A 27,821-nucleotide genomic window follows, 5' to 3' on the forward strand; every position below is an offset into this window, starting at 1 on the left:
GCCTCCTGCTGGATCCTCACAGAAAGGCCTATGAGCTCTTTGAGAAAAGAGGCTCTTGTCCCCTCCCTGCAGTTAACAGCCCAGAAGCTTCATATTCCATGTCTACCTATGAGTGGAAGTCACTAGAAATGTGAGAAAATCTGCAGATGTCAAACCAGAAACTAAAGGAAGAGAAAGTAGGGTCTCTGGAGAACCTTAAAATCAATTTTTAAAGGCTTGAAGTGGTGATGAACGCCCGCCATCCAAGAACTCTGGAAGCATAGGCTGAACCATGAGTTCAAAACCAGCCTGGTCTGTATATCAAGTTCTGGGTCAGCCAGAGCAACATAGTGAGGCCTTTTCTCGTTTCCTAAGATCTTTGGAGAGATGAGAGACATTGTAGTTATCATAAAACAGAAAGAGGGCTGTCAAGATGGCTGAGCATGTTTGCTCTCAAGCCTGATGACTTCCTGAGTTCAATACTCAGGGACCACATGGGAGAAGGAAAGAACTGGCTCCTGAAAGTTGTCCTTTGACCTCCACATGCACGCTAATTATAGCACATATGTGTCCACAGTACACACAAGTAAATAAATGTGATTTTTAAAAAATGAGATGTAGCTCAATGTTACTGTGTGCTTAGTGTGCACAAAGTCATAGTTTCCAGTCCTAGCTCCACAAACACTTTGTTTGTTTGATTGATTGATTGGTCAGTTAGTTGATTGATTTGCTTTTTAGAGACAGAGTCTCTATGTAGCCCTGGCTGTGTTGGAACTCAATCTGTAGACCAGGCTATCCTCGAACTCGGAGATCCATTTGCCTCTGCCTCCCGAGTGCTGGGGTTAAAGGTATTGTGCTACCATACCCTCATTTGGTTTCTACTGCTGTGTTAAACAATATCACAACCAAAAGCAACTCGGGAAGGAAAAGGTTTATGTAAGCTCACAGTTGTAGGCCAGCACAAAGGGAAGTTGGGGCAGAAGTTCAAGAAGGGAACCTGGGAGCAGGAACTGAAGCAAAAGCCATGGAGAACTGCTGCCTACTGGCTTGTTCCTGTGGCCTGCCCAGCCTGCCTTCTTACACAGCTGGAGACCTCCTGCCCAGGGTGGCATTGCTCACAGTGGGCTGGGTCCTCCTATATCAATCATTCATCAAGAAAATCCCCTTGGCTTGGCTCAGACCAATCTGATGTAGGCATCTTCTCAGCTGAGGTTTTTCTTCCCAGATGACCCCGGCTTGTGTCAAGTTGACAAAAACAAACAAAATGAAACAAAACAACAACAACATCAACAACAACCCCCACTCCAAACAAACCAAACCCAGACATAACAAACCAAACCCAGATATAACAAACCAAACCCAGACATAACAAACCAAACCCAGATATAACAAACCAAACCCAGATATAACAAACCAAACCAACCAAACCTAGACATAACAAACCAAACCAACCAAACCCAGACATACAAACCAAACCCAGACATAACAAACCAAACCCAGACATAACAAACCAAACCCAGACATAACAAAACCAAAACAACCAAACCCAGACATAACAAAACAAACCCACCAAACCCAGACATAACAAAACAAACCCAGACATAACAAAACAAACCCAGACATAACAAACCAAAACAACCAAACCCAGACATAACAAAACAAACCCACCAAACCCAGACATAACAAAACAAACCCAGACTTAACAAACCAAACCCAGACATAACAAACCAAAGCCAGACATAACAAACCAAACCAACCAAACCCAGACATAACAAAACAAACCCAGACATAACAAAGCAAAAAAAACCTAACCAACATAGATGCTAAAAAGGAAGAACAAGCAAGAATAAAAAGAATGTTTGCAATTTAGAAGAAGAAGAAGAAGAAGAAGAAGAAGAAGAAGAAGAAGAAGAAGAAGAAGAAGAAGAAGAAGAAGAAGAAGAAAACGTCAGCAGCTGGGAAGAAGGTGTGAAGTCTAACAAATTAAACCAAATGATGAAATATGAAAAAAGGAGAATGTCCACAAAAAAAAAAAAGTAGGAGAGAAAATGTGCGGAGAATACAAGAAAGCCTTTTAGAGTTAAAAAAAGAAGAAGAAGAAGGAAGGTCTTCCCCTCCTGTGACACATCACTGTGAAGTCATAGAAAGATGGAGACAGACAGAGGAGCTCTAAAAGGCACTTCAGGGATAAGGCTTGGCTTCTGCACGCAATACTGGCAGGACTGGCAGTTTAAGAGAAAACATCCCGTTAAGCTGGAGGAAGGGTGGCTGGATGGCTTGGCGTGTGCGGATCCCTGCTGCATACGCCCAGCAACCAGTTTGATTTCTGGAACCCATAAAGGTGGAAGGAGAAAACTGGCTCTTCAAAGCTATCCTCTGACCTATGTGCCCTGGCCTGTAGGCCTGCACATGCACAACACATGTACAAACACACACATACATCACACACATGCACAACACATGTACAAACACACACATACATCACACATAAACACTACTAATAAAATAATTTAAAAACCAGAAAAGGAAATTGTTTTCCGTGAGAATGTCAGCTATAACCAGATTGTTGTCAGAGGGAAGAGTAGGACCAAGGACTCAGAATCTCAGGAAGCCACCAAAGGAGATGTTCCAGCAAAATAAGGACGGAAACCAGGAAAACAAACAACTCAAGAATCACTGGATCCTGTGCAGGATAAACCCCATGATGAAAGCCAAGAGACCCGGACAGCAGCTGGGCCTTGAGAACAGCTCCACCCTCCACCAACTCAGAACAGGACTGTGGAAAACTGCAGACCGGAGGTCCAGATGAGATCAAAGGGAAGGATGGGCTTCTGTTGTAGGAAATGCTCGCCTAGATGTTTCAATAGATAGAAAGCATTTGGGAGAAATTAGTAAGAAGCTCAAAGAAAACAAAGCAAATAAAAAACAGTCAATTATTAGTCTCAGGGACAAAACGTAAGTTGTACAAATAACAGGTCATGGCTGGAAAGATGTTGCTTGGCTCGACAGTGATCAATATTTGATGGTTAAGATATTGCTAACCTTGGACCTGTGAGATGGCTCAGCAGGTAAAAGTGCTTGTTGGGCTAGCCTGACCATGCTGGTTTCATTTCCAGAGCCCATAGTGGAAGGAGAAAGTGACTGTTACCAGTTATCCGCTGACAACCAAGTACAAGCCATCCTACGCACATGCGCACACACATGCATATACACATACATGCACACAGACACAATTAATGCAAAAAATAGAGGACATGGTCATGCAAGAGCCTAAGTTTAATCTCCAGTACTGCAAACACATAAAGATACAGACATGATACATGAGGAATGTAGTTTTGTGAGACTCTGCTGGAGCATATGGATGTGGGAAGCCCAGGTATCTCTCCTACATGTCATTGGCTGTGACATGGATGGGGGGGGGGTCTATACAGCAACACAAGTCTATCCATGGCTTGGGGCTTTTCAAGGCCCCAGACCATTAACAAACCATTATGTCAAGCACTGGTTTTGTTTTTGCTTTTTTTTTTTTTCTTTTCCTTTGAGACAAGGTTTCATGATGAATCCCTGGCTGGTCTGCAGGTCACTACGTAGATCAGGTTGGCCTTGAACTCATAGAGATCTGCCTACACAGATGTGCTATCAAGATCTGGCATTAAAGGCATGTGCCACCACACCCAGCTTGGCACTAGTTTTTCAGATAGTTTGAGGCACCGAAATGTAACTTGGTGGTGTCTGCAGATCCTTCAGCTTTGTCACCCACATCCTCTCTCTCTCTCTCTCTCTCTCTCTCTCTCTCCCTTCCCCCCTCCCCTCTGGAGTAAGGATCCCAATCAACAGAAACAGAAAACCTGAAGTTAAGCCTTAGGAACAGCTTGTGTTAGTGTTAGTGTGGCTATGTTAGAATTTCAGACAAACCACAAGTTGTTTTGTAGAACACGCAAAGGGCAGAATTTTGTTATCTGGATGGCACGTTTAACTGTCCTTCAGTTACACTGCTCCTCTTGATGGGTTCCATTCCTGTGGACTCCCATTTGGAAGCAGCTAGTGGCCGGGGCTGCTAGGAGCTAAGCCTAGGGCCTGGCAGCCATGATGAGCTAGGCTTAGGACTCACCCTCAATAGATCAATTAAAGAAGTAAGTGATCGTATAAGCAATGAAGGTTTATTCCATGTGGCTACATCAGGAAGAGGACCAGAGAGGCCACTGACCTCTGGAGCCATCTTCACAGTCCTGGCATGAAGGTTTAAGAATAGAGGACAAGAGGTACCCTCAGCTGAGTGGTTCTGGCTGTATTCCCACCACCATCAACCCATCATTGTCTTGGCTCCCCTTTCTTCCGAAAGGGGGCCTGATCCTCATCAGAACTGTATGAAATCTGTCCGTGGGAGACAAGTTCTCTTTCTGGTTGGCACCAGACTTCATCCCTTTACTCCCAGCGTGAGGCTCCTGAGGAGATTCCTACTCCTTGGGGTGTATGTCTCAATGGTATGATAGCCAAAGGGCAAGGCACTTGTGTCAAATATATTTTTGGAATATCTTCCTTTCTACCTGGATGGCTATTACCAAGGTTATGGTGCCTATGAAAGGCTGAAGGTGCGTGCTTTACATGGAGTGGTACGTCTGCCTCCAGACCTGGCATTTCTCAGGGGTAAAGCTAGCGGAGCAAATCTTACTGGATTGTAAGAAAGCTGTGGCTTACTGGCCAATCTCCTCATTAACTAGATTGGAACCGTTTCTGGTATAGGAACCTTGTTTAGTCTGTTTTGGGGACCCCAGTGTGGTGATGCCTGGCTAATGTGGGTTGTAGAGACCGCATGTATCTGGCTCTCCTACCCCTTACTGATTGTGAAGCAGATCTTACTCCCTGGATGGGTGGATGATTGGTACTGATGGGGAAAGATTCGCCAGGTGTGATGCTGAAGTGCTCCCTCACTCAAGGCGTAAGTGATCATGCACAGTCGCTCAATGAGCCTCCCAATGACTCTATGAAGTATTATCCTCCTCTTGGTGATAAGGAAGCTCAGACTGGCTGTGAGGGAGGGGCTCATCAAGATCTGGGTTGTTTAGCTCCAAGCCATTCTCGTCCGCCTGGCTCCAGACAGGATGCAGCAGACAGCAGCGTGTTAAAGACGGCAAGGAAGCAAGCGATTTGAACTCCGCACCGCCAGCTCTGACCCAGCCCCTGCTCTGTTTCAGGAGATTAGCTACTTCCAGTTCCCTGGAGAACTCTTGATGAGGATGCTGAAGATGCTGATCCTACCACTGGTGGTCTCCAGGTGAGAGGGGGTGGGAGGGGCACGGGGCTCTGCCCCAGAGCCAGCCTCTATGGCTGTCTGCTGTGGAAGAGCTGGCCTTCTTGTGAGGTGGAGACAGTTCTCCCAGCCAGGGCACCAATCAGCTACTTCAACCCCCACCCTCCAGAACCCTTCCTGACTCCTTGACCCACACCAATGATTGCCTCCTTTTATGCAAGCTTTCAGTCATTCGTGAGCTTGAAGCCTGTTAAAGTCAACAGTGACCTCCACATTGCTAAGTCCAAGGGAGATTCTGTCCCTGGTGTGTGTGATCTCTTCATGTGAGTCAAAATGGTCAATTACTCATCCTTCTGGAATCCTCTCCTGATGCCCTCCCCTCCACTGGCTTCTGCCTGCTCTCAGTTCCTTCTTTCCTCCCCATGTCTTGTCTTCTGCTAGGCCTCTGGTTATTGCTATGCACTGGGCCTTTCCCCACCTCATGTTGTGCGTGTTCTCCTGGTCCTATGTAGCTTGTCATAATAGTGACAACACCCAGGAAGATCAACTTGAGGAAGGAAAGGTCTTTCCCTCATCCTCTGAGAGGTTTTGGTCCATGGTCACTGCGCTCATGGTGAGGCAGAGCATCGTGGTGGGGAGGGTGTGTGGGATAGAACTGCTTAGCCCGTGGCACCTGAAAAGAAAAGAGAAGGGGGAGAGGCTGTTGTTCTAATACATCCTCCAGAGCACACACCGGTGACTTGTCCCAGGATCCTGATAAGTTCAGAACCCATCAGTGAATGAGCTCAGAGCCCCATGATCTATTCACTTCCCCAAGACCCCACGTCTGAACACTGCTGCACTGGGACCAGACCTTCAACACATGAGATAGGGACGGGGTGTGTATTTCAAATAAAACCTATAACTACTCAGCACCCCCAAGAACAGAGCACCCCATCTCTCCTGTGAGTCCCACAAGCTAATAACAGCCTGCCTCATGTCTCTGGATGGCTCACAGAATCTGAACTTCGGTGTCATCGCCTAGAGATTTTGCCCAGTGCTGGGCTTTCCTCCACTCTGCTGTAAATGGCCGCTACAGCTGCCCTGTCCTCTGGCTCCTTCCTTGCCCGATGCCAGGCTGTCAGCAAGTTGAGCCAACTGTCTCCTAGGCAGAACCCCCCTCCACATAGGCCCAGAGCTCTCTTCCTCATCTGAAACCACAGGCACCTTGCTGGTCTCCGTACCTCAGCTCTTGTTCCATGGCCGTCTATCCACTCAGAGGCCAGAACGGTCTCAGGAAAGCAGATTGGGCCAAGCCTTACCTCATCTCTTAACCTCACATTGCTAATCCACTGGACCACTGGTCCCTGATCAGACCAGACTCTTCCCCGGCTTGGACCTCCACACATGCTCTCCCTTCAGCCTGGAGCCTTCGTACCCTTTACTCCTTCTCTGTTGTATCTCAGTGACTTACAGTTGCCTCCTTAGAAAGGCACCCTCCACAGGAGCCCTCCCCACCATTCTGCTCCGCCCTGCCCCAAGACACTTACTGTTCTTTAATCGTCCCGCCATGCCCACTCTTTGCCTTGTCCATTTATCTTCCCAAGGACTGTCATCTCAGAGTGCTCGCCTAACGAGCCAGTGGCTGTGTCACATCAGCTCTCCTGAGCCTGTCTGCCAGGTACTCAGCCCTGCGATGGGTACTGTAGACCCAGAACTTAGTCCTTGAACTTAAGCTGCTCACAGGCTGGAGACAACACCAGCCAGGGAAACACAGTTCCCCAGAGCTGTGGAAGTGAGACAGGCTCCCTTCCGGGTGGCTTTGTGTCCCTTTACTCTGCTTCTGTTGTTCTTGCCCCTTGGGCAGGGAATCAGAGCCAACATGGACTTGGTAGTCACATTGAAGCTTCACCCTGGCTTTGTCACTTAGCTCAAGAAAATCCTGTTTGGAAATCTGAGGCCTTACACCTAGTCTTGCCCCATTGTCATCGGTGTGAGCTAAAGCGCTCTTCCCTGGCCTGTGCTCCCAGTGACAGCCTCCCAGCTCCTTACTCTCTCCACTAGACCAGGACACTCCTCCTGCTGGGACTGGAATGCTGTCTTAAGTTGAGTAAAGCTGTGTTCGTGCTTCCTCTGTTTATTATTGTTAGGGCAGGTGCAGGACAGTCGGGCCATTGAGAAAAGGACCTGCTTTAGTGGTTCCTAGCAATGGAGAATGAAACCTTTGTGGGAGAAAATGATGTATTACTTTTCTCCTCCTCCTCCTCCTCCTCCTCCTCCTCTTCCTCCTCCTCCTCCTCCTCTTCCTCCTCCTCCTCCTCTTCCTCCTCTTCCTCCTCTTCCTCCTCCTCTTCCTCCTCTTCTTCCTCTTCCTCCTCCTCCTCCTTGTTTTCCTGGTCTGGAACTCAAACCCAGGATCCCATAAAGGCTAAACAAGTTGTTACTACTGAGCCATATTCACACCCCTGAATGATGAGCCCCAAGCATCTCATTGCTGAGCCCTCCCTCTTTAATTCATAAACAGGTCCAGAGTCTGTCCTCCATCCAACCCTGAGCAGCCAGCCCTGGGCCGGTGTCCCTGCCCTGGGGCACTGCTCTGGTAAGGGTCCCACATGGGTTGTTTCCAGGCACAGCAAGCCAGAAGCACTGTTCTACTCAGATGCCAGGCCTCAGCAGGACTGACTCCACCAGAACTAACAAGAGACTCAAAGCAGGGTGAGGTTTCAAAGCCTCTTAAAAACCTGATGGTCCAGCTGGAGAGCTGAAGAGCATGGCTTGAGGGCTCCTGCACCTCCATGCCAGGGGCTCCTGATGGTGCCCCAGGAGTTGGTAGCTTTCTGTAGCATCTGCCTCTGGGAAGCAGAGGACACTGACAGCACCAGTGAGATGCCATGTCTTACCGTTGGCTCCTGCTCCATCTCTAGGACAACCTGCCTCCTGGAATCCTCCTGGCCGTCTAATCATTCTAAGCACACCACCTGTCCTTCCGTGTGTCTTCCCACCTGCACTCCAGCTCACTCTCCTGTCTGTGCAAACCTCCTGCCTCCTTAGTTGTCGGTAGCTATGGGCAACAACTTGTGTCTTCCTCCTGTCATATTTGTAACCCTGGCTGTGTCAGAACCACCAGGTCAGTGAATTTTCAGTCACATCTGACATGCCTGTACCGGGACCTGGGTGCCTTTCTAAAGCCCAGTGGTGACAACAGGCAAGTGAGCATTCCTCCCTGGAATAGCCACTTATCCCAGCAAGGAGTGAGTGATTCAGTTAGCAGCGCTCTTCCATTAAAAGGTTGAACACCGGGTCCTGGGGGCACTGGGCGTGTCTCCCCTGCCTTCATACTGACTTGTATCTGGCATTCTCTGATGCAAGAGACTTGAGAGGAGCATGGCCATGACAGTGAGGGCTGTAGAGGGCCCTACCATCTGGGAGGGGACAGAGCCAGGAGGAAAGTGAGGTGAGGCCACTGGAGCTTGGCTGCCATCCATCTCTCTCAGTCATTCTTCCACAGTTTTTTAACTCACGAGCCCCCTTTGTCCAGGCCAACTTTAGCCCAGGTGAATGCAGCCTGCACTTAGCTATCTGTGGCTGTGAAAATCACAGTGAGGGAGGAAGGGGTGAGTGAATATGGAATCCCACACAGGGTTCCAGGAAAAAACGGGACCTTTGAGATCACCCTCTAGATGTGTATGCCCCACTTCTTAAGAGTTATTTATTTATTTGGCAGGGGGTGAAGCATGTGTTGATGAGAATGCAGGGAGGTTGGAGGACATTGCAGGAGTCAGTTGTCTCCTTCCAACATGCAGCCTTCAGAAAAAGAACTCAGGTTACCGGTTTGGGCAGCTCCCACCTTTAGAACCTGAGCTATCTCACCAGCCCTTAGCTGGGCATGAGTGCCTCAGTAACACCTGCAGGATGGGAAGATCACCCTGCTCACAGGGCTGCTATGAGAAGGCATATGACTCGGCACAGCCCGGTGCATGATGGGTGGCAGACTTGTTCCTAATTTATTAATGCATCTCAAAGACGTTTTGTGAACTCTCTACCTGTTTCTGCTGTCAGGGGTCATAACATACATGCCACCTCCCCTGGGAAGTCCTCATGACAGAGACATTGATACAGCCATTCATACGGCTCTGGCCCTCCCAAGTGGCACAGCCATATCTTTCTGGTCTTACCATGATTTAGTCATGACACTCTGAGCTACTTCTCCTCATGCTTCATAAATTCTCAGAGCCACTGCCTCTTGTTTTCCTCTGCTTTCTCAATCCCACAACCCATCAACTCTCACCCAGTTCCCCATTGTCACGGACACCCCTTGCTTTAAGTCAGTAGGTCACAAAGAGAGCAACTTCCCAGGAACCTGGGAGGACATGTTAGGGTCTTCAGTCTCCTTTGTTATATTCAAAGTTCAAACCTGGTTAGGTTCCTCATCTTGGTATCTTGGTGTCCCATGGGGTCCCAGTGTAGGGTCTGGAGGCTCCCCCATGGAAGAATCCTCCTTTAAGCTCTTCTCAGGCCCTAGGTAGAAGTTCCTGAGGGTCTGAGGGCCCAACTTCCAGCTTCTGTTGCTTTTGTGTTTGGTGGTTCTTTGCTTGCTCTGTGTGTGTGTGTGTGTGTGTGTGTGTGTGTGTGTGTGTGTGTGTGTGTGTGCTTGGTGTTATTTCTTTGAGACATGATATCTATAGTTCAGGCTGGCCTCAAAATTAATATGTAACCAAGGGTGACTTTGAACTTCTGCTACATTTGCTTCCTATGTACTGAAATTATAGACCTTTCCCACCACACCAAATGCTAGAGATAAAACCCAGGACTTTCTGGGCCTCATTGGCAACTTAGGGGAAGTTCAGTTGGGCTTGGATGCACTTTATTTACTGTCTGGAACCCTCAGTTCAAGTGAAACCCAGTATCTTACTCTTGAGCCCTCTATCCCAGAGGCCAAAGTCAGCTTCTTTCACTCGATGGAAGCTTCCAAGTAGCTCAAAAGGTGTCTTAGTTCGAGTTTTCTTGCTGTGAAGAGACACCATGAACAAGACAACTCTTATAAAAGACAACATTATATTAGAGCTGGCTTACAGGTTCAGAAGTTAGCCCATTATTATCATGCCTGGTAGCAAGGCAGCATCCAGGCAGGCATGGTGCTGGAGGAGCTGAGAGTTCTACATCTTGATCCAACTACCTCCAGGAGAGACTATCTCTTCTGCACTGGACTGAGTTTCAAAGCCCACCCTCACAGTGATACACTTCCTCCAAAAAGGCCGCATGTCCTGATGATGCCCCTTCCCATGGGCCAAGCATATTCAAACCACCACAGAGGGGTTATGTGGCTGGCCAGCCATTAGCCATGGGTTTCTTGGTCCTGCATCGTGTCTCCAAGGAGCCTGGGAAGACATATATCCCTGCTCTGACCAAAGAGATGTTGTGGCCTCTTCCTAAGTCAAACCCAAGCATTCACTCTTCCTTTTAATTCAGTCTCCTCAGCAAACCCTGAGATTCACACCCTGGAGGTTGAGCCTCAGTTTCTCCTTTCCTTCCCAGGTCTCCCTGAGGGCCTTTCCTGCCATCTGGCTTTGTGGGCTCTCTGGTGTACACTGCCACTAACTTCAATGACAAGGACAAGGGTTTTTTTGAAGAGGGCCCTTGAGCCTCTATTGCAAGCTGATTCACCTTTCCACAAGTCTACAGATCTTTCATCAAACCACAGAGGACCCCTTCCCCTGGGCGGCAATCCCCTCCTCACCTCATACCTGCCAATGAGAGATTTTTTTCCCAAAGTGGAAGTGGCCACAAGAGACTCTTGTTTCTGTCACTGAGTGTTAGTGCCTCATTCAAAATTGAAAAACTCCTGTGTCACATGACAGTGACGGTCTGGTGGGCAGAATCTGCTAAAGCATTATCCTTCACTTATGTCAGGCCCTCCCTCAGGGATGCTGCTTAGGTAGGCAGCAAGTGGTTTGCCATTCTGAGCAGCCCTGCAATTCTACCTGTCCTTTGGTTCCTTTCGAGTATGCTCCTAGACCTAGAAAGCATCCTCCTCACCTTATCCCAGCAGGGTCCTCACTGTGTGTATCCCTTCCGTTTTATGTTCATAGTCCAACAGAAAAAAGAAAAAACCACCCACAGCTTTCTGTTCCTTTAAGTTCTTCAAGGATACCTTCCTGGTTCTTCCACGAAAACAAATCTGCCTCCTGCTTGTTTTGGTTTTCATTCAACAAAATGTCCTAAGAGTTTCCACCCTGCACCAGTGCCTTGGGGCTCTTGTTACACGCTTCCACTGGGGGCTACAGCCGAGCCCTTCCTTTTCCCGTTCCTGCAATGCTCCTGGGCACACCACTGGGGCTTTTTGTTTTGTTTTTGCACCTAGGACTCTGTAAATAACTTAATCTCAAATTGTGCTGTTTACAGCATTCTTGGCTTCTGCCATAAAATAGAAAGAGAACAAGTGCAAGTTTACAAGGCAGGCCTACCAGGTGCTGAGTGTGCATGAGTGCTTGTGGGTGTGTTTGCATTTGTGTGTGTGTGCATGTGTGTGTTTTGTGTGTGTGTGTGTGTGTCTGTGTGTGTGTGTGTCTGTGTCTATGTGTGTGTGTGTCTGTGTGTGTGCATGAGTGCATGTTGTGTGTGTGTGTGTGTGTGTGTGTGTGTGTGTGTCCCACTGTGGCTCCACCAGGGTTAACCTTGGGATGTCAACTGTGTCTCGCTTTCACACATCTGCAGACAAGAACAACACAAAAACTGGGGGTGGTTAGCCCAACATCTGGATCCAGCCAGAGCCTCCAATTCTCCCTTGTTTTATTTTTTCCTCAAATGCTCCTCCCCCACTTCTCCAGTTTCCCAAACCAGGCGTCATTCAAGGAGACTGAAGCCATATGTTTGTGGTTCACTGAGGCTGAACACGGCGGGGTGTTTTGTTAGCTCTGCCTCACAGAGAAGTCATGTGTGTGTGTGTGTGTGTGTGTGTGTGTGTGTGTGTGTGTGTGTGTGTGTGTGCAGCAAGTGTGCGATACAATCATATGCCCACATAAGTATTGTTTTCCTTCCTGTTTCTTGTAAGAATTTCAATGGAAATTTCTTAGAATCAGGAAATCATGTTGGTCAAAAATTCTCCCCACCCGCTCTCCCCCTGCCGAGGCACTCTTATTTGGCAGACTACTCCACACACCCACGTTCTGACTCCTTGGAGATGGGCTTGGGCCAAGCAGTCTTGAAGTCTGGTTTGGGAGCCAGTATTCAGAGCAGTTCTCCAAGCTCTGTGAGACAGGCTGCACGCTGGAGGTGGCCACAGACTGAATGTCAAACCTGGTATTGCCTGCACCTCTGGATTCAACCCTGAAGTCGGGTAGCCTTTCTGAACAAGGCTCTGCAACTCCTTCAGTGGGACCCGGGAGCCTTTCTTGGCCCTCTTGCCTCATCAGCTGAGACCCTTGCTGATCAAAAGAAGAAACACAGCCCAGCTAGGGACTATGGTAGGGCAAACCTTCAGCCTAGGGACTCAGAAAGTCCCCCATCCATCCTCTCTTCTTCCTGTTTACCTTCCTAGGATCCACTGGGTAGCCACTTCTGAGAAGATGGGTCCCTCATGGGTTACCAATTACTTTGGATCTCTATCAGCCACAGTGGTGACCCAGAGGTCTGTTGTTACACTGCAGGTCTTGAACCTAAATAAGGTTCGCGATGACCACAAGCCTCTCATTCATTTCCAGGACCCCAAGTACTCAGAGCAAGCACCCAGCATAGTTGGTGTGATAACATGTGTACAACGAAGGGGAGATCAGTGATTTTCAAAGAGTTCCTACCATCCTCTGTGAAGACTCACTACCCAGGAGATCTCCAGTCAGACAGCTCCATTCTAGGCTTTGGGACAGACACCATCAGCCCCCCAGGAGAAGGAGTGTTAGGAGACACGCCCCCACATGCACAGGCCTTCCTGTCCCTCAGGAGTGCTCTTTCTCAGCTCAGCCTGGCTACTCTTTCCTGGGTAGCCTGGCTGGTGTGTTTAGAAAGTCATTGCTCATGGTGGAGACTGTACCCTCCAATACCTGGCCTTCTGTACCATGAGAGAAAGGCAGCTCCACAGGATCCCACCTAGGAATCAGAGAGGAGTGGTCTGGATGGTGCAAAGGGCTCCTGTATCTATAAGAGATCCTTTCCTCTGGAGATAGATTTTTATCCTGGCTCCAGGAAAAGTACTTCCTAATAAACAGAACCAGCCTGTGGTCCCATGGTAGCTGCTGACCCATGTGGTGTTAAGTGGAGGCTCAAGGGGGTTTCTGCACTTTGGAGGGATTCCTGGGACCAGATGGCCCGTATTTCGTATTTTAGTGAACTGGCTTCAAGACGTCCTGCCTCTAGTCTTAAAGCGAACTGCCTGTGGGATGAGGGGTGTGGCGGAGCCATCTGGGAAGTGAAACTAGGCGCTAACGTGGCACTTGCTGTCAGAGACTGTGCCTGTGTCTACTGGAGTGGGGGTTAGAAAGGCTGATAAGAGACTCTTTCTCACGGCCCAGACCCCTTCATACACACACCTCCCTGCCTGTGGGATTGTCTTCTTATAGCCTGAGAGCTCAGCTAAGGTCAAAGCCAAGAACTCACTCAGTCAAGGACTCGGTCAGGTCTGCTGGTAGCAGGAGTCCTGCTGGACATTGTAGGGCGGGATGGCACCACTGGAAGTTACCTCAGGCACTGAGTGAGGTTCCCATAGCTGCCTAACACAGTAGCAGAGTCCGCTGTCCTCCAGGAAACCCTAGATGCTTCCCCTAGAGCCATTATCTCTCTTACTGCCATCTGCTGACTGAGGGGCCCTGTCCCTTTCCCAATGGAATTCAACCCAGTCGGCAGGTCTGTGGTAGCCTTGAGCCCTCTGGCTAATGGCCCCAAGTCCCTGGTGACTCATCAAGTTATTCAGCAAACCACCAGAGTCCCCTTCCCACGAACACCACAAACACCACAAACAGCACAAACACCAAGCAGCAGTCCTCCCCCCACATCCCCCAGCACTTGCCTGCGTTCAATTTTATCCCTTCAGCCTGCTGGGGTCCTTCATCTAGCACATGGGCTGTTCCTTCCAGTTTGTTGTCCTCTACAAACTGGGTCCACATGACGTTGGTGGCCTTGGCTAAGCCACTGATAAATTGAGTAGGAAGGGGAAGCCTAAAAGCAGGTCTTGAAGACCCTGTATACTGTCTGCGATTCAACTCCATCTGGTTGCTGATACCCCATCTGTTCCCTGAGTCCTAGCACCAAGTGCTTCAATGCCCAAACACAGTGCCAGGAAACTCCCCCTCATCCTGCCCAGGGGACCAGTTAGCTCAAGGGACCAGTTCAAAGGAACCCTCTGCTCAAAGTCACCAGAACCCCAAACTGTCCTTACAGTCTGATCTAGAGCAACTCCCATCAACAAACTGACACTCAGGGCTAGCCAGGCCCTGGGTTCTGGGAACCTAGACACAGGCCAAGACTAAGGCCTACCCTTGGAGGGATCCAGAAAGCCTACTGCATGCTACATAGTTTAGGCTGGCCTCAAATTCTCTGTCTCCTGCCTTAGCCCCAAGTGCAAGGATTAGAGACCTAGTCCATTTCCCTCAGCTCAAATTCCTCCACTGCCATCCTGTGCTAGACTCCAGGCAGACATGCTGTCTAAGATGACCTTGGTACAGTGGAGATGAGACAGGGAGAGGACAGAGAGGCTCACCAGGAGGAAGAGTCTGCAAAAGGAGATTCCTGGAGCCCAAGGTGAGCAGGACAGCTGGAGTAAGGATGAGGAAGGCCAGCCCAAAGTGGTTTTATACTGTTCGAGGGCTCACACAAGAACAAAGGTACTTGATACCTAAGGTTAGGCTCTCTGCGGAGAGGTGCATGAGCAGGGCCTCGAGAGGATCTCCTCCAATCCTGTCCACCATCGTGTTTCTCCACCAGTTATCTGGTCCACATTGGGGTTCAAAGTGTCAACCTGGATGTTGATGTGGTGCACAGGCAACCTTCGCCTTCCCCTTCCCCGGGAGCCTGACGGTCATGACCTCCCTTCCCCCACCTCTGCAGATTGAGACAGGCTTGGAGTCAGGCCAGCTCCCCACCATCTCTGTAAGCTAATGTCTCTAATCACCTCAATCTCTTGATCCCCAATCCCTGGGCACTCAGTAGTGAACCAGATGGTTTGAGAGGGAGCTGTAGGCTTCTGGCCTCCCATCCTCCCTGGGGCTCCTTCCTGGGGCCTTTTCCTGACCTTAGGCATTCCTAGGAGCACCTACCTAAACCTGGAGCAGGTCAGACAATGAGGCTTTTGTTCCTCCCCTAAGTCACGAGGAGTATTTGAGGTCATGTCTATGGGCCCCACTATTGTGTCTGTAAGCCTTGCTCCGCAGCTGGTCAACTTCACTGTACTTGGTTACTCCCTCAGACGGCAGGCTCACCATCAACAACCTACAGGCTGTAGCTATGGACAAGGCAGAACTCTGAGAGCTGAACTGAGAAGGGATTGCATGGGTTGGATCACATGACAGTCATTATATTCCCTAAACTAGGCCTTAGACAATGGGGGAGAAGGGTCTCCTGGTCCAGTCGTCATTCTAGAACTTACTTCCTGAGCAGGCTGGCCAGGCATCTTGCACCCTGGGCTCCATTGTCCTTATGTCAACTCAGAGCCTTCTCACTATGATAGCCACTAGCCTATCAAGCACTTGATATACAGCTAGTATGTGTATATTGATTTGTTAATTAATTTTAATTAAAATGTAAGGCCTGAGCAGCATAAAAAATTTCATATTGATTATGCATGGTAATAGGTTGTATATAGCAGGTTAAAGTATTATTAAATCAATTTTATATTTCCTTTTACTTTTTTTTTTTTTGAGACAGGGTCTCATATTGTGGTCTGGGCTGTCTTGGCCTTTTTGAATTTTGTGAAATTAAGAGGCAAGGGGCATAGGCCTATAACTCCAGCACTTGGGAGGTCGAGCGAGGAGATTCCAAAGACCCTGGGGCCAGCCCCTAAAAAACAGTCAACTATTAGCAAATCTAAATGAGGAGGAGGAGTGGGTACCCCGACATCGGGATTCCTCGAGGTGCCGCTGACTCACAAGGCTATGAAGATGAACCGTGGAAGGAGTGATGAGCACATCTTTGGGGAACTGACAACTCTGGTAAGCCACAGCTTCTGTGGCTGCCAGGCAGAATGTCTGGGCTGTGTCTCCTATCACACAAGACATGCTCCATTCCGGTGTAGGAGAGAAAATGGAGATATAGAAAAAACAACACAGTAACGAGCCTACTCCCTCCACTCAAGGAAAACCGACACTCACTTCAGCCACAGGTACACAGGCATCTGTGCAGCCTAACACTCCCGAGTACCAGTGAGCCCTAGCTCATCAGTTCTCAGATGAAACACTTTCGCTGAGTGTGGGCCTCAACCTGTGTGTCTTGGCTCCTGTGGAGGACAACCAACTCTTTATTCACAGTACGCCCCACAACAGTGGCGAAATTACAGTTACAAAGTAGCAATGAAATAATGTTGCAGTTGGGCGTCAACACAGCATGAAGGACTGCATTAAAGGCTCACAGCTTTAGGAAGGTTGAGAACCACTGTTCTACACTCAGCTCTTAAGCTCACCAGCAGGAGGAACGCCAAAGACCAGCTAGTAGAAACTCCCACCCCATTCCTGTGTCCACCAGTTTCGGGAGTGGTGCTGGTCTCTGTGCTCTCCTGGCACTTTCTTCCCAGTCTTGTTGGCCACTGCTGTGGCCTGCAGTCTCCTTGGGCACTGCTAGCACCAGCCTGGGGAGCTGCCTGCTCTCTTGGCTATTGTCAACAGTTCCTGTCCCCTGCCTCACCTCAGCTCACCAGTCCCATTGGTTGAGTGGTAAGTGAGCTAGGGTGGGGTGGGCTCTGAGCAGGGTTGCACATCCTTTCAGACAATGGTGCTCCCTGGGGTTGAGCCAGAGTCCTCAGATTGCGACTGCATTTGCATTTCCTCCCTCCCAGCCCCAACAGCCAGGTGTCCATGGTGGTTCCTCAGGAAATCCAGTTCTCATCACACTCTGCACACAATCCTTCAAGCTGTAAATCTGGGCTGCGAGTCAGAGAGGAGTCTGTTTCCCAGGAGGCTCTGGGGTTCCCTGTTGACATTAGGCCTGTCTTCCCAGGGACAGGTCTGTCCGTTTTGGGGACTGCCTAGCACAGTGGTGCACAGACGTCTTTGCAGCCATTCTTGGCTATTTTGTGGATTCTTCTTTCTTCCACCCTTCTCTGTCCCCTTTTCTTCCACCCTTACAACTCCTAACACTAGATAGAAGAGAAAAAATAGAGAGAAAAGGAAAGAAATCCCTGAATAAAGTCAGGGGTCAGAAAGGGGTGACATTATAATTAGACAACTTCCTGATGATTGGGGAGTCCAGTTTCTTGGGGCCAGTTTGATCTTTGCTGTCAGGATATCTAATTATTTCTTCTTCTTCTTCTTCTTCTTCTTCTTCTTCTTCTTCTTCTTCTTCTTCTTCTTCTTCTTCTTCTTCTTCTTCTTCTTCTTCTTCTTCTTATCCTCCTCCTCTTCCTCCTCCTCTTCTTCCTCCTCCTCTTCTTCCTCCCCCTTTCCCTTTCCCTCCCCCTCCCCCTCCTCCTTTCCCTCCCCCTCCTTCTTCTTATATCTTTCCATGTGACTATTTAACAAACGGAGACCAACAGTGAGCAATAGACAAACAACCACTAACCACCTATCGGGGCTCTAGCACTTAAATATCCTCTGAAAAGTTCCCAGAATTCCAAATGTCACACAATTGTAGAAACTCACTGCTGCTGGTAAAACCACACCCCTGCTAGAGCACAAGGAAAATCATGGTCAGCTGCTGTGGACAATCTGACACAGCCTCATATACCACACCTGGGATTTAAACAAAATCATACTCTTAAATATTTGTTTTGTTTTGATTTTTTAAGAAACTAAAAATCCAAAATTGTCACTACACATCTTTTTATCTGAAGACCAAAGTTTAGCTTCTGTCCATTTCAGTGGCTTCAGGGAACGCATAAGTCACCCTGGAACACCGCCTGCCTCAAACCTTGGGAATCTTTCATTCTGTCCTCTCCCATCCCAGGCAGACATTGTTAGACATGCTATCTGGGAAGCAGTGTCCTGCTCCCTCTCTTCTGCACCCCAGGGTGCCTCCCAGTCCCTCTTGACTCCACATTCAAGACCACTACAGTCTGGTTTTGTCCTATAACTGCACCTTACCCTGCACCTGAGCTCTGACTTCACTGAGCAGCACAGTGTCCCCACACTTTAAAGTCCCATGTCTCCTGCTACCCACTCCTGTTGGCCCCATCTCCAAATCTTAGAAGAATCAACTCCAATCCTGCTGTCTCCAGGAAGCCCTCCCTAATACTTCAGCTAGAGCTCTCTCCCCTAAGAGAAACTGCCTTTGCCACTTTCCTCATTATACTGATTTGTCCAACTTCTGTAGTACTTGTGTCCCCCTGTGTCTTGGTGCGCTTGTCTGTCGCTTGTCCTGTGTCCTGCCAGAATAACCACTTCCTGAGGTCTGTGACAGGATCCAGACACAAACTCAGACAAGCCTAGAGCTGGCCCGAGTTCTGGTCTAGCAGGGCACTAATGTGGGTGAATTAGGGCACCTCTCTCAGGGACTGGCTTCCCTATGGCCTACAGCAGGTGGGCCTGACCACAGGGTTCTGCTGAGAGAGGGAAGAAGTAATCTTTCTTGGATAATGGTCCCAGCAGCCTCTGGTCTGCAATCCCATTACTGGCCTTTGGGATTTGTGTCTGAGACCAACCCTAAGCCCGTCACTAGCATATGGTCCCAGTGGAAGAGGAGAATAAAGATTTGTACTTTCCTCCCTCCTTCCTTCTCTCCCATCCTCCCTCCATTAGTTCTACTACCTTCTGTGGAACCATGATGCTGTGGGCTTGCCCTGGGCTGGTTCATGCACTTTGTTCAGACTCCAGCCTACTCTCAGGGGCACCTGTTGTCAAAATTATTTAATCCTGACCCAGGGTTACTACCCTACCTTTGACCATTTAAAACACACACAACCTTTATATTTACAACAAGCCTTAAATAGCACAGAGCTGGGCAGATACTTAACCTTCTGTGTCATTAGAATCTATTTTTCTGTCAGTAACCCTGAGTTATTATTTATTCTTACTATGTTTTATCTGGGCTGCTCTTAACTCCAATTGGCCAGTCCTTGGGGCCATGTTTTCTTGACTCCCAGCCCATAGTGGCTTCTCCTTCTTCCTCCTGTACCTTTTTCTCCTCATGGCTCTCTTCTGACCCCTAGCTTGTGAGACTTATATCCACCTATGTCTCTTTTGTCCAGCGACTGCCTGTTGGCATCTATATTTACCAATCAGAAATAGCTTGGGGGCAGGGTCCCATGAGTCTATTGAGTCTACTCCAGATAGACTCCAAGTCTTGGGAGCCTGCGCTTAGCACTCCAATAGATACCAAGATCAAACCTCAGGAGGCACCCTAAGAGGTAACAACCTGAAGAACCGGAGTGGGACAGAAGAAAGCGCAGAGGAGGCCAGATGGACTATGGGAGGAGGCATCTTTACCCTTGATCTAATGGGAGGGCCAGTCCATGCCCAGGGCTAAGCAGAGCTGCCCGGTCTGAGGGATGGGCACTGGCTGCTGGGAGGTATCAGGGCTGGCATTAGGGAGAACATGAGGAACAGGAGGATTATCTGCTCTTGTTTACATGATTAAAACCAGACAAATACTTCCTTTATCTGGAAGAACGAAAGGGCTTTGGAGGAAAATCCTTTTGGCAGCAAAACAAAGCCCAGGCGTTTCCTTAATTAATCTCTAATTCCTCCCCCAACAGCCGAGCTGCCCTCAGCACTGGCCGGCAAGGTGATGGGTGGGCTAAGGTTCACTTCTGTGTTCTCATGTGGGGAGGGCGATCTTGGATCCCTAGAGGGAAGAAAGTCGAATCTGTCAGAGGTCATGTGGCCAGTTGGCAGGTGAGGTTACTGCCTCTGCCTCACTCTAGTTTCTTGGGTAAGCCTGTAGTCCTATCAGCCGGTGCTGGGCACCAGGGACCCACAGAAAAGTCAGATGTGTCCCTTTCACGTGCATTCAATCTTAGGATGGCGTTAGGCAGGTAAACATGGTGTGACAACCAGGGTCATGAGAGAAGAGGCTTGCAGGCTGAGAGAGCCCCAGAACAGATGCCTAACATTGGTGGCGTCCTCACTGTAGAATTACCACAGCCTGGTCCTGTCTGATAGTCAGGTGAGCACGGGGAGCTTCTGGGAGGAACCATGAAGAGGGGACAGCCTATGTACTGATCCAGAAGTGTGATGCTCTGGGCTGGAGACCCAGGTTTCAGAGAGAGAGAGAGAGAGAGAGAGAGAGAGAGAGAGAGAGAGAGAGAGAGAGAGATTAGGAGCTTCAGGACTGGAGTACCCAGGGGAGACTTTCTGGAGCACATGAGGGCACATGTGTCGAGGAAGCCACAATAACACAACAGAGTTCCTGGCCAAGGTTTCGTGCCTCTCGCAAACCTGACCCACCTTGCTTTCCAGCTTGATGTCTGGCCTTGCCTCCCTGGATGCCAAGACCTCCAGCCGCTTGGGCATCCTCACCGTGGCATATTACCTGTGGACCACCTTTCTGGCTGTCGTCGTGGGCATCATCATGGTCTCCATCATCCACCCTGGTGGTGCAGCACAGAAGGAGACCACCGAACAGAGTGGAAAGCCAGTCATGAGCTCAGCCGATGCCCTCCTGGACCTTGTCCGGTAAATCCCCAGGCCTGGTACAGGTCCCCTGTGTGGCCTCCATAGAATGTGGGGGCTCAGGTCTGCTCTAGAGTATGTATGGTGAACCCAGTGACCGTCTGGTACACTGATGTCAGTGGTGAACATCTCTGTCCCCAGCCCCTGAACCGCCTGCCTGCTGAGCTCTACCATCTCCATGGGACTGGGGACAGGTGAGGAAGAGCAGGCTGAGGAGGGCTGTGAGCTGACTGGTCCCACAGCTGCTGAGGCAGCCTTCGAGGCAGGAGGCTGGTAGTTATGGGTCTCACCCTTTCTCTTTCGGTCCCTTTGCCCTAGATGAGAAAACAAGACTCAAAGAGTGGGTGTCTCTCCCAGCTTACCCAGCAGGGAGACTAGCCACTCTGGCTCCATGGACCTGTGCTCTGCTCCATACAAAAGTGCGACAGACCTTGCCATAGAGCATGGCCCCCACAGGCCCGTCAATCACTCCTCTGCCCCTTTGCCAGTGCCAGCTGGCCCAGGCCTAGCCCAGGCGGCTCCACCTGCCCATTTATAGAAGAGTCACTCTCTTGGGATGAAGGCTACGAATGCGGGCCCACTTCTAAAGGCCACAGATTTGGTTTATTTCTGCAGCTGTAGTGATCCACCCCGGGGTCTTGTGCATGCTGGACAAATGCTAGCCATTGAGCATGTTCCTGGCCCAGGACATAACTCTCAAACACAGGGTTGACATGGAATACCACGGAAGGCCCCTTCTGACTGCTGGAGAGTCCACGGACCAGAATAGAGCAGGATAGGAGAGGCAGACAGAAATGATTGGGGTGGTGCAGGGTGGAGGCCATGGGTCGGGACTGGGAAGCCTGGAAGGACCAGCAGGAACATCGTCGGAATGAGGAGGATGAGAGCAAGGGTTGATGAGGCAGGTGCTGCTGGCTATGGCGACATCAGTTTCTGGCTTTAGCATCTGAGTGGATAGCAGGTGGTGAGCAAGGTGAGAAGCTTTAGGAGCAGGCGGATACCTGCCACAGGAGAATCTGAATCTCTCAGGTGATTTTGAAATTAATGATAAGGCAGCTGGCCCCGAGGATGGAGGGCCTAGCCAGGATCTAGCCTGGATGGCCTCTGTGTACACACCACACTGGGAATGGCTGCATCTTGGGGATTTGTCGCTGTGAAGAGATGTCATGACCACAGCGACCTTTATTAAGGAAACCATTTAGTTGGGGTTGGCTTATAGCTTAGTCTAGCAAATGTTTAGTCCATTATCATCATGGTGGGAAGTATGGTGGCACGCAGGCAGACATGGTGCTGCAGAAGGGGCTGAGGGTTCTGCAACTGGATCTGCAGTCAGCAGGAAGAGAGTGAACCACTGGGCCTGGCTTGAGCTTCTGAAACCTCAACGCCTGCCCCCAGTGACATATTCCTCCAATTAGGCTACACCTACTCCCACAGGGCCACATGACCAGTGGGCTCAACTGGCTGACTTGCTCCATGGTCTCCTCCCAGACTCCTTATCTTCTAATCCATTTAAAATGTAAATCCAGGTCTGTCTAATTCCAAAACCCCAGATTCACCGATTTGACACCAACCCTGTCCTCTCCTTGTGGATCTGAAGGGTTTGAGAAGCTGCAGTGGAAGTTTCTGGCTTGCCCTGCCCACTCCACTCTGATGGGAGAGTGGGCAAGAGCAGTTCATCACGTGTGAACTGCTGCAAGCATTCCCTGGTTATATTTCACCTAGTACTTTGTGGGTCCTAACCATCCTAGCATTGGGCTCTCCTAAAATAATCCCTGTTTTCTCTGGTCACTTATAACACTCTCTTCAGGCAAGATCTCTGCTCAGTCCCTAAATTTGGGCTACTCTCTTGGTCAGCGGAGTCCATTCTTTAAGGGACACAGCTGACCCGTGGAAAGTATATTTATTCTTGCCAGAAGTGCAAGCTTTTCCCATGGTCTTTGGGTATGAGTCAGGAACAAATCTCTACATTCTTCAAGCCCTAGGACACATACCACGGCCTCTGAGTGGTTCTCCTGGCTCAAAGTTAGAAAGAAGCATTCTTTCCTCCTCCTGGGAACCGATGCCCAACACTCAGCATCCCGTCCTCCTGTGTATCAGTCAGTTACAGCTGCGTAACAAACTGATAAACGTGAATGACCAGCTGGGGTTGGAATCGGCTGGAAGGGTCTGCACTTAGGGTGCAGGAGGCAGGAGGTCTGGGTAACAGCAGAGCCCGGGACGGTTTGACTGAGACAGTTCAGCGGGATGCATGTGGTTTTCTCATAGTGGCAGCATTTCTCATTGTGAGAAGACACTGGCCTGGACATTTTCTAACCACAAAGGTGGAAAAGATGAAGCCTGAGGCTTTTGCCCATCAGGTGCTATGACATCCTATACCACGGCTTTGAATGTCCCTAGACACCAGTGCTCTCCAATTTTGGTTCAACCTGGAACCCTGGAGTGTGAACTCCTGGCCCCAGCACACACTGTCTATGATATCTCCAAGCTAACATGTCTGAAGAAAAGATCTCAGCCATATCCATCTTCCTCCACACCGCCCAATCTCCCACACGCAGCATCTCACTTCTGAATTCAAAACCAGACGGCAGACCACCCCCATCCAGTGCATGCTTGCCTCAACAGCACCTCCCACCGGAGTGTCCAGTGGGCTCTCGTGCTCCAGTCTGATGTACGGTCAACACAGCAGCTCAGTGGGCCATCCCTTCAGTGCCCATGGCTCACCCACAAGCCATCCACTTGGTCTCCAAGGTTTGCTTGAGAGGTGTCCCCTCTGCCTCACACAGCTTCACTCCGGTCCTCTAAGCTCCCGCCACTCTTCCCCTGAGCCTAACCACACCAGCTCAGCCGTTCTTGCCATGCCATGTGTATCCTGGCTTCATGCTGTCCCTCCCCCCCCCCCCCCCCGCGCCCGCATGGCCGTTGATGGTGAGTGACCGTGCCTATTCTTCACTGCACTGATGTCCCTGCTTGAGGCCATCTTCCTGCTTTTATGTTTGTGGGAATGAGTTTTTCTGCCAGCCCCTCTCACGACCTGACACTGCTACACCTCCAGAATTCTTTATTTTTTCTGTAACCTCCCGACACCCGGCACTTCGCACGCATGCTCAGAGCAGGCACTTCGCACGCATGCTTGTTGTGCTGACAGTGCTGTTGAGGCCTAAGTCTCTGGAGATGCCTCTGCCATTCCGGAACAGCATGTGCCAAGCGTGGAGCAGGGGCCCAGAGGACTTGGTCCTTGGCAACTCTGCAGGCTGCGTCTGGAGCAGACAGGGGCTGGAGGAAAACGGGTGTAGTAGAGACCAAGGCAAGAGGAATTTTGGGAGGCCTCCTTCTAAGAGCTGTTATTTCTAGGATTATGCTCCTGTGATCCATCATTTCTCAGACCCTGTGATTCAAAACAGCTTTTTTACAGGGTGGGAAGAGCGGCTCATCCGTGGGGAGCCCCGCCCTCCCCCCTTGCCTGCTTAGGGTTGCCAGGCTCTGGGTCCCATACATGTGTCAGAGTCAAATGTTCCAGTGTTGGTCTGCGCTTGGTGGCTTTTCACATGGTGACATCAATTCTTCTGCTTCAGTGCTCCACAGAGCTGGGGGGTTGGGTATCATTGATGCCACATCTTTGTGGAAGGGTAGGGTTTTGGGGAGGGTCACGTGCTTCCTGTGTGACAAATCACCACCAGAGAAATCTAACATCTTGCCTCTCTTTTTCTGACAATCAGAGCCACTGTGACCTTGGGTAGATGAATGTCCTTCCAAGGTCCCTTCAACTCTGTAGTTGCATATGCAAGACCCACAGCCAGCAAGAGGCTGGGGCGGGGGTGGGGCTGGGGTGGGGGTGGGGCATGAGCAAAAACTCCTGGGGAAACACAAAAGAGCTCAGCCTCAAGCAGTGTGAAAGTCAGTCTAGGGGGCCTCAAAAGTTAGAGCTCTTCGAGGCTCTGGGAGGAAATGAGGGGCCCGGAGCAGGTGTCTGCTAAGTGCTGGTGACTGAACAAGAACGTGTATGACCATGACAGAGAGATCCTGGGGACACAAGTGACACTGTGAACCATCAGAAAGACAAGAGGCTGGTCATACAGGGAAACTAGGCCCTAGGGCGCACCACTAGGAGAGCAAAGCTGCATCTCGTATCTCAAAGATGATTCCAGATCAATACAGACCACATCCCTGGCTGACCTGCCAAGCCATTCACTCATTTCCCAGGGCTCCAAGTCAGAACCCTGACGTTGGCTCCCAGCGCGGCCTCAGAGAGTCTAAGCAGAACACTAATCAGAGCTGACTGCTGTTTTTTCCACCTTATTAAAACACCACAGAGATTAAGTAATAACTTGGCTCCATTCGCAACTCCCCGTTAGCATCCCAGAGGCTGGATGGGTCTCTCAGGAGCTGTACTTGTAAACGAGCAGTCCTCACCTTTGAGCCTTGGTGGGGGGGCAGGGACATTTGGGCCCATCTCAGTGAGAAAGTACCAACAGCAGATATTGAGGGTAGCCTCAGCAGGGAGCCAGGCTAGGCCCTGGGAATTGCAGGTATGACGGGTTATGTCCCCACTTACATTCTGTCTATGCGTTATGTAGCTGCTACTAGGGCACAGGACTAATGGGATAAAGAAGGAGTCTCCCTGAAAGAGTTCAGAACCAAAAGAAAACGAGTATTTTCAAATTAATAATCAAAAGTATGGTGGTAGCAGTAGTTCTTATTCTTCCTCTCCTCCTCCTCCCTTCCCCTCCTCTTCCTCTGCTCCTCCTCTTCCTCTCCCTCCTCCTCCTCCTCCTCCTCCTCTTCCTCCTTCTCCCCCTTGCCTCCTCCTCTTCTTGCTCAGACAAATTTTCTCTAACCCTGGCTGTCCTGCAATTCACTCTGTAGACCAGGACGGCCTCGAACTCACAGAGATCCACCTGCCTCTGGCTCCCTAATGCTGGGATTAAAAGTGACCACTTCCACTGCACAGCAAACGGTCCTAACTGAGTCTGCCATCGAGCTTGTCAGTGACTAAGATGCATCTGTGCTGCAGCTAAGAACTTCAATGGAGGCTTCGGTGAGAGAGAAGGCTTTTTCTCAGAAGTGTGCATTCCTTGTCACCAGGATCTCAGGCTTGGCCTGTGTGCTTGGTTGCTTAACCCCTGGATCTCATCGGCAGTATGTCTTATGGTCCAAAAAGACTGCTCGAGCTCTGGTTATTTTATCTGTGTTCCAAAAAGAGTCCAGAAAGTTGGAGAAAAGGACACAAGGCTCTAGACTAAAGCCATTCTTCAGGGATGGAGTTCAGTGATTCTTCTCATGCCTCTGAGACTGTCCTATTCATGACACGAGAGGATGGGAATCAGGGTTTGGGGATGAGGCCCTATGGGTCTCTTACCCTAACAGGCCTTCATAAGGAGGAAAGCACACTGGTGGCAATGTCATGGCCCGCCTTATAAAGTGACCTCATGCTAAAGGAAGTCCCGAAGGAATGAACACTTGGTTTTTTAGTTTGGCCCAGGCTAAGGAGTCTTTTCTTAAGGTCATTAGCTAACCACCTCGTAAGTCCCTGGAAACTTCTGAGGCTCGTGACAGATTTTCACACCCTTTGGCAATCAGTGGAATCTGAAGGCAGACATTAGCTTCCAACTCAAGGAAAGAAGCTATCCAGCTCCCGACCTGGGCTTCTCCCCACCCCCAAGCCCCCATGACAAAACTGAGCCTCTGGGGGGGAGGTGAGTGACAGTGGTCACAGAAGACTCCCCACCAGCCTCTCTCTTGCTCCTCACCCTCCTCCTCTGGCCAGATGTGTCCATGGAACCCAAATCTTAGCAGGCCTCTTCTGGCCCCAGCCGCTGGGGAGGAGGCTTTGGAAATTAGGCACACACACGTCCACGTGCGTGGCTTCACTCATGTGTGAACTGAATCTTGAAGGTGGATTCTTGCCAGAGCAAGTGACGAGAGGACGAGCCAGGCAGACAGCAGTAAGGATGTTACTCACACCATTCCGGGAAACACAGACTCCAGATCTGGGGGTGCTAGCATCCCTGGTATGAAACTGTCCTTGAGGGGCCTGAAGAGCAGGATGGGAGTGTCTTTGCTCAGGGAAAGGTCTGCAGGGGTCTCCTGAAGGCGTTCATCTCCCTCACTTCCTCAGCGTGTAGACTGACGTTTTACAAAACATTTAAGGAAGCATTTTTTTTCTTTTTTTTTCGGAGCTGGGGACCGAACCCAGGGCCTTGCCCTTCCTAGGCAAGCGCTCTACCACTGAGCTAAATCCCCAGCCCCTTAAGGAAGCATTTTTGTATCTTCTTTTGGGACGTGACTTTTTCTATTGGAGTGTTACTGTTTTGTGACCCATTTGTTTAATATTGTCAGAGTGCCTACTATGTGTCGGGCTCTCTTCCAGGGACAGAGCAGGGAAAGAGCCAGCGCCTCTGCCCTCTAGGGATTTGAGATTCCTGTGAGAGGAGATAGCTGGTGAAGATGGAAAAAAGCAGGATTTGTTAAAAAAAAATCTCTGCAGATTCAGGATGATAACTTTGGTCACTGAGTTGCTCCAGTTTGCCTACTGTCTGTTTTATAATTCCATTTGCATTATACCTTAGAAAGCATCTGGTTTTCCCCCAAGATCTTCATTTTGGTATACATTTAGGTTTTTAGGGGGTAGCAAAGAAAAGAAATGCTACGCACCATTACCAGTGACCCAGATGTTAGCATCAGATATAACCTCAGGACCTTTTAATCTAAGAAGTGGGAACTGGGCCACCTTGAACTAAGCCACGGACCTCGTCTGTTTGGTCTTTGGAGGCAGGGACTCAGCTAACCCAGGCTGGTTGAACTCATCAGGTAGCTGAAGATGATGCGAACTCCTGATCCTGCCTCCACCTCTCCAGAGCTGAGCCTGCAGG

General features: G+C 49.8%; 1 protein-coding gene across 3 annotated transcripts in view; it reads left to right on the forward strand.

Moving 5' to 3' along the window:
* The window catches only part of Slc1a7 (solute carrier family 1 member 7), a 44,131-nt gene that overhangs the window by 3,607 nt on the left and 12,703 nt on the right, over window positions 1-27,821 (forward strand). For 2 of the 3 annotated variants that reach the window (NM_001108973.1, XM_017593537.3), the window contains exons 2-3: window positions 5,175-5,254; window positions 20,740-20,955. In NM_001108973.1, coding sequence (NP_001102443.1) covers window positions 5,175-5,254; window positions 20,740-20,955 — 296 coding nt within the window. Of the gene's footprint in view, window positions 1-5,174; window positions 5,255-20,739; window positions 20,956-24,847; window positions 25,988-27,821 lie in introns of those variants that run through there. The other variant, XM_039110462.2, reaches the window with a different exon arrangement.

Source organism: Rattus norvegicus, chromosome 5 (assembly GCF_036323735.1).
Source record: "Rattus norvegicus strain BN/NHsdMcwi chromosome 5, GRCr8, whole genome shotgun sequence".
NCBI lineage: Eukaryota > Metazoa > Chordata > Mammalia > Rodentia > Muridae > Rattus > Rattus norvegicus.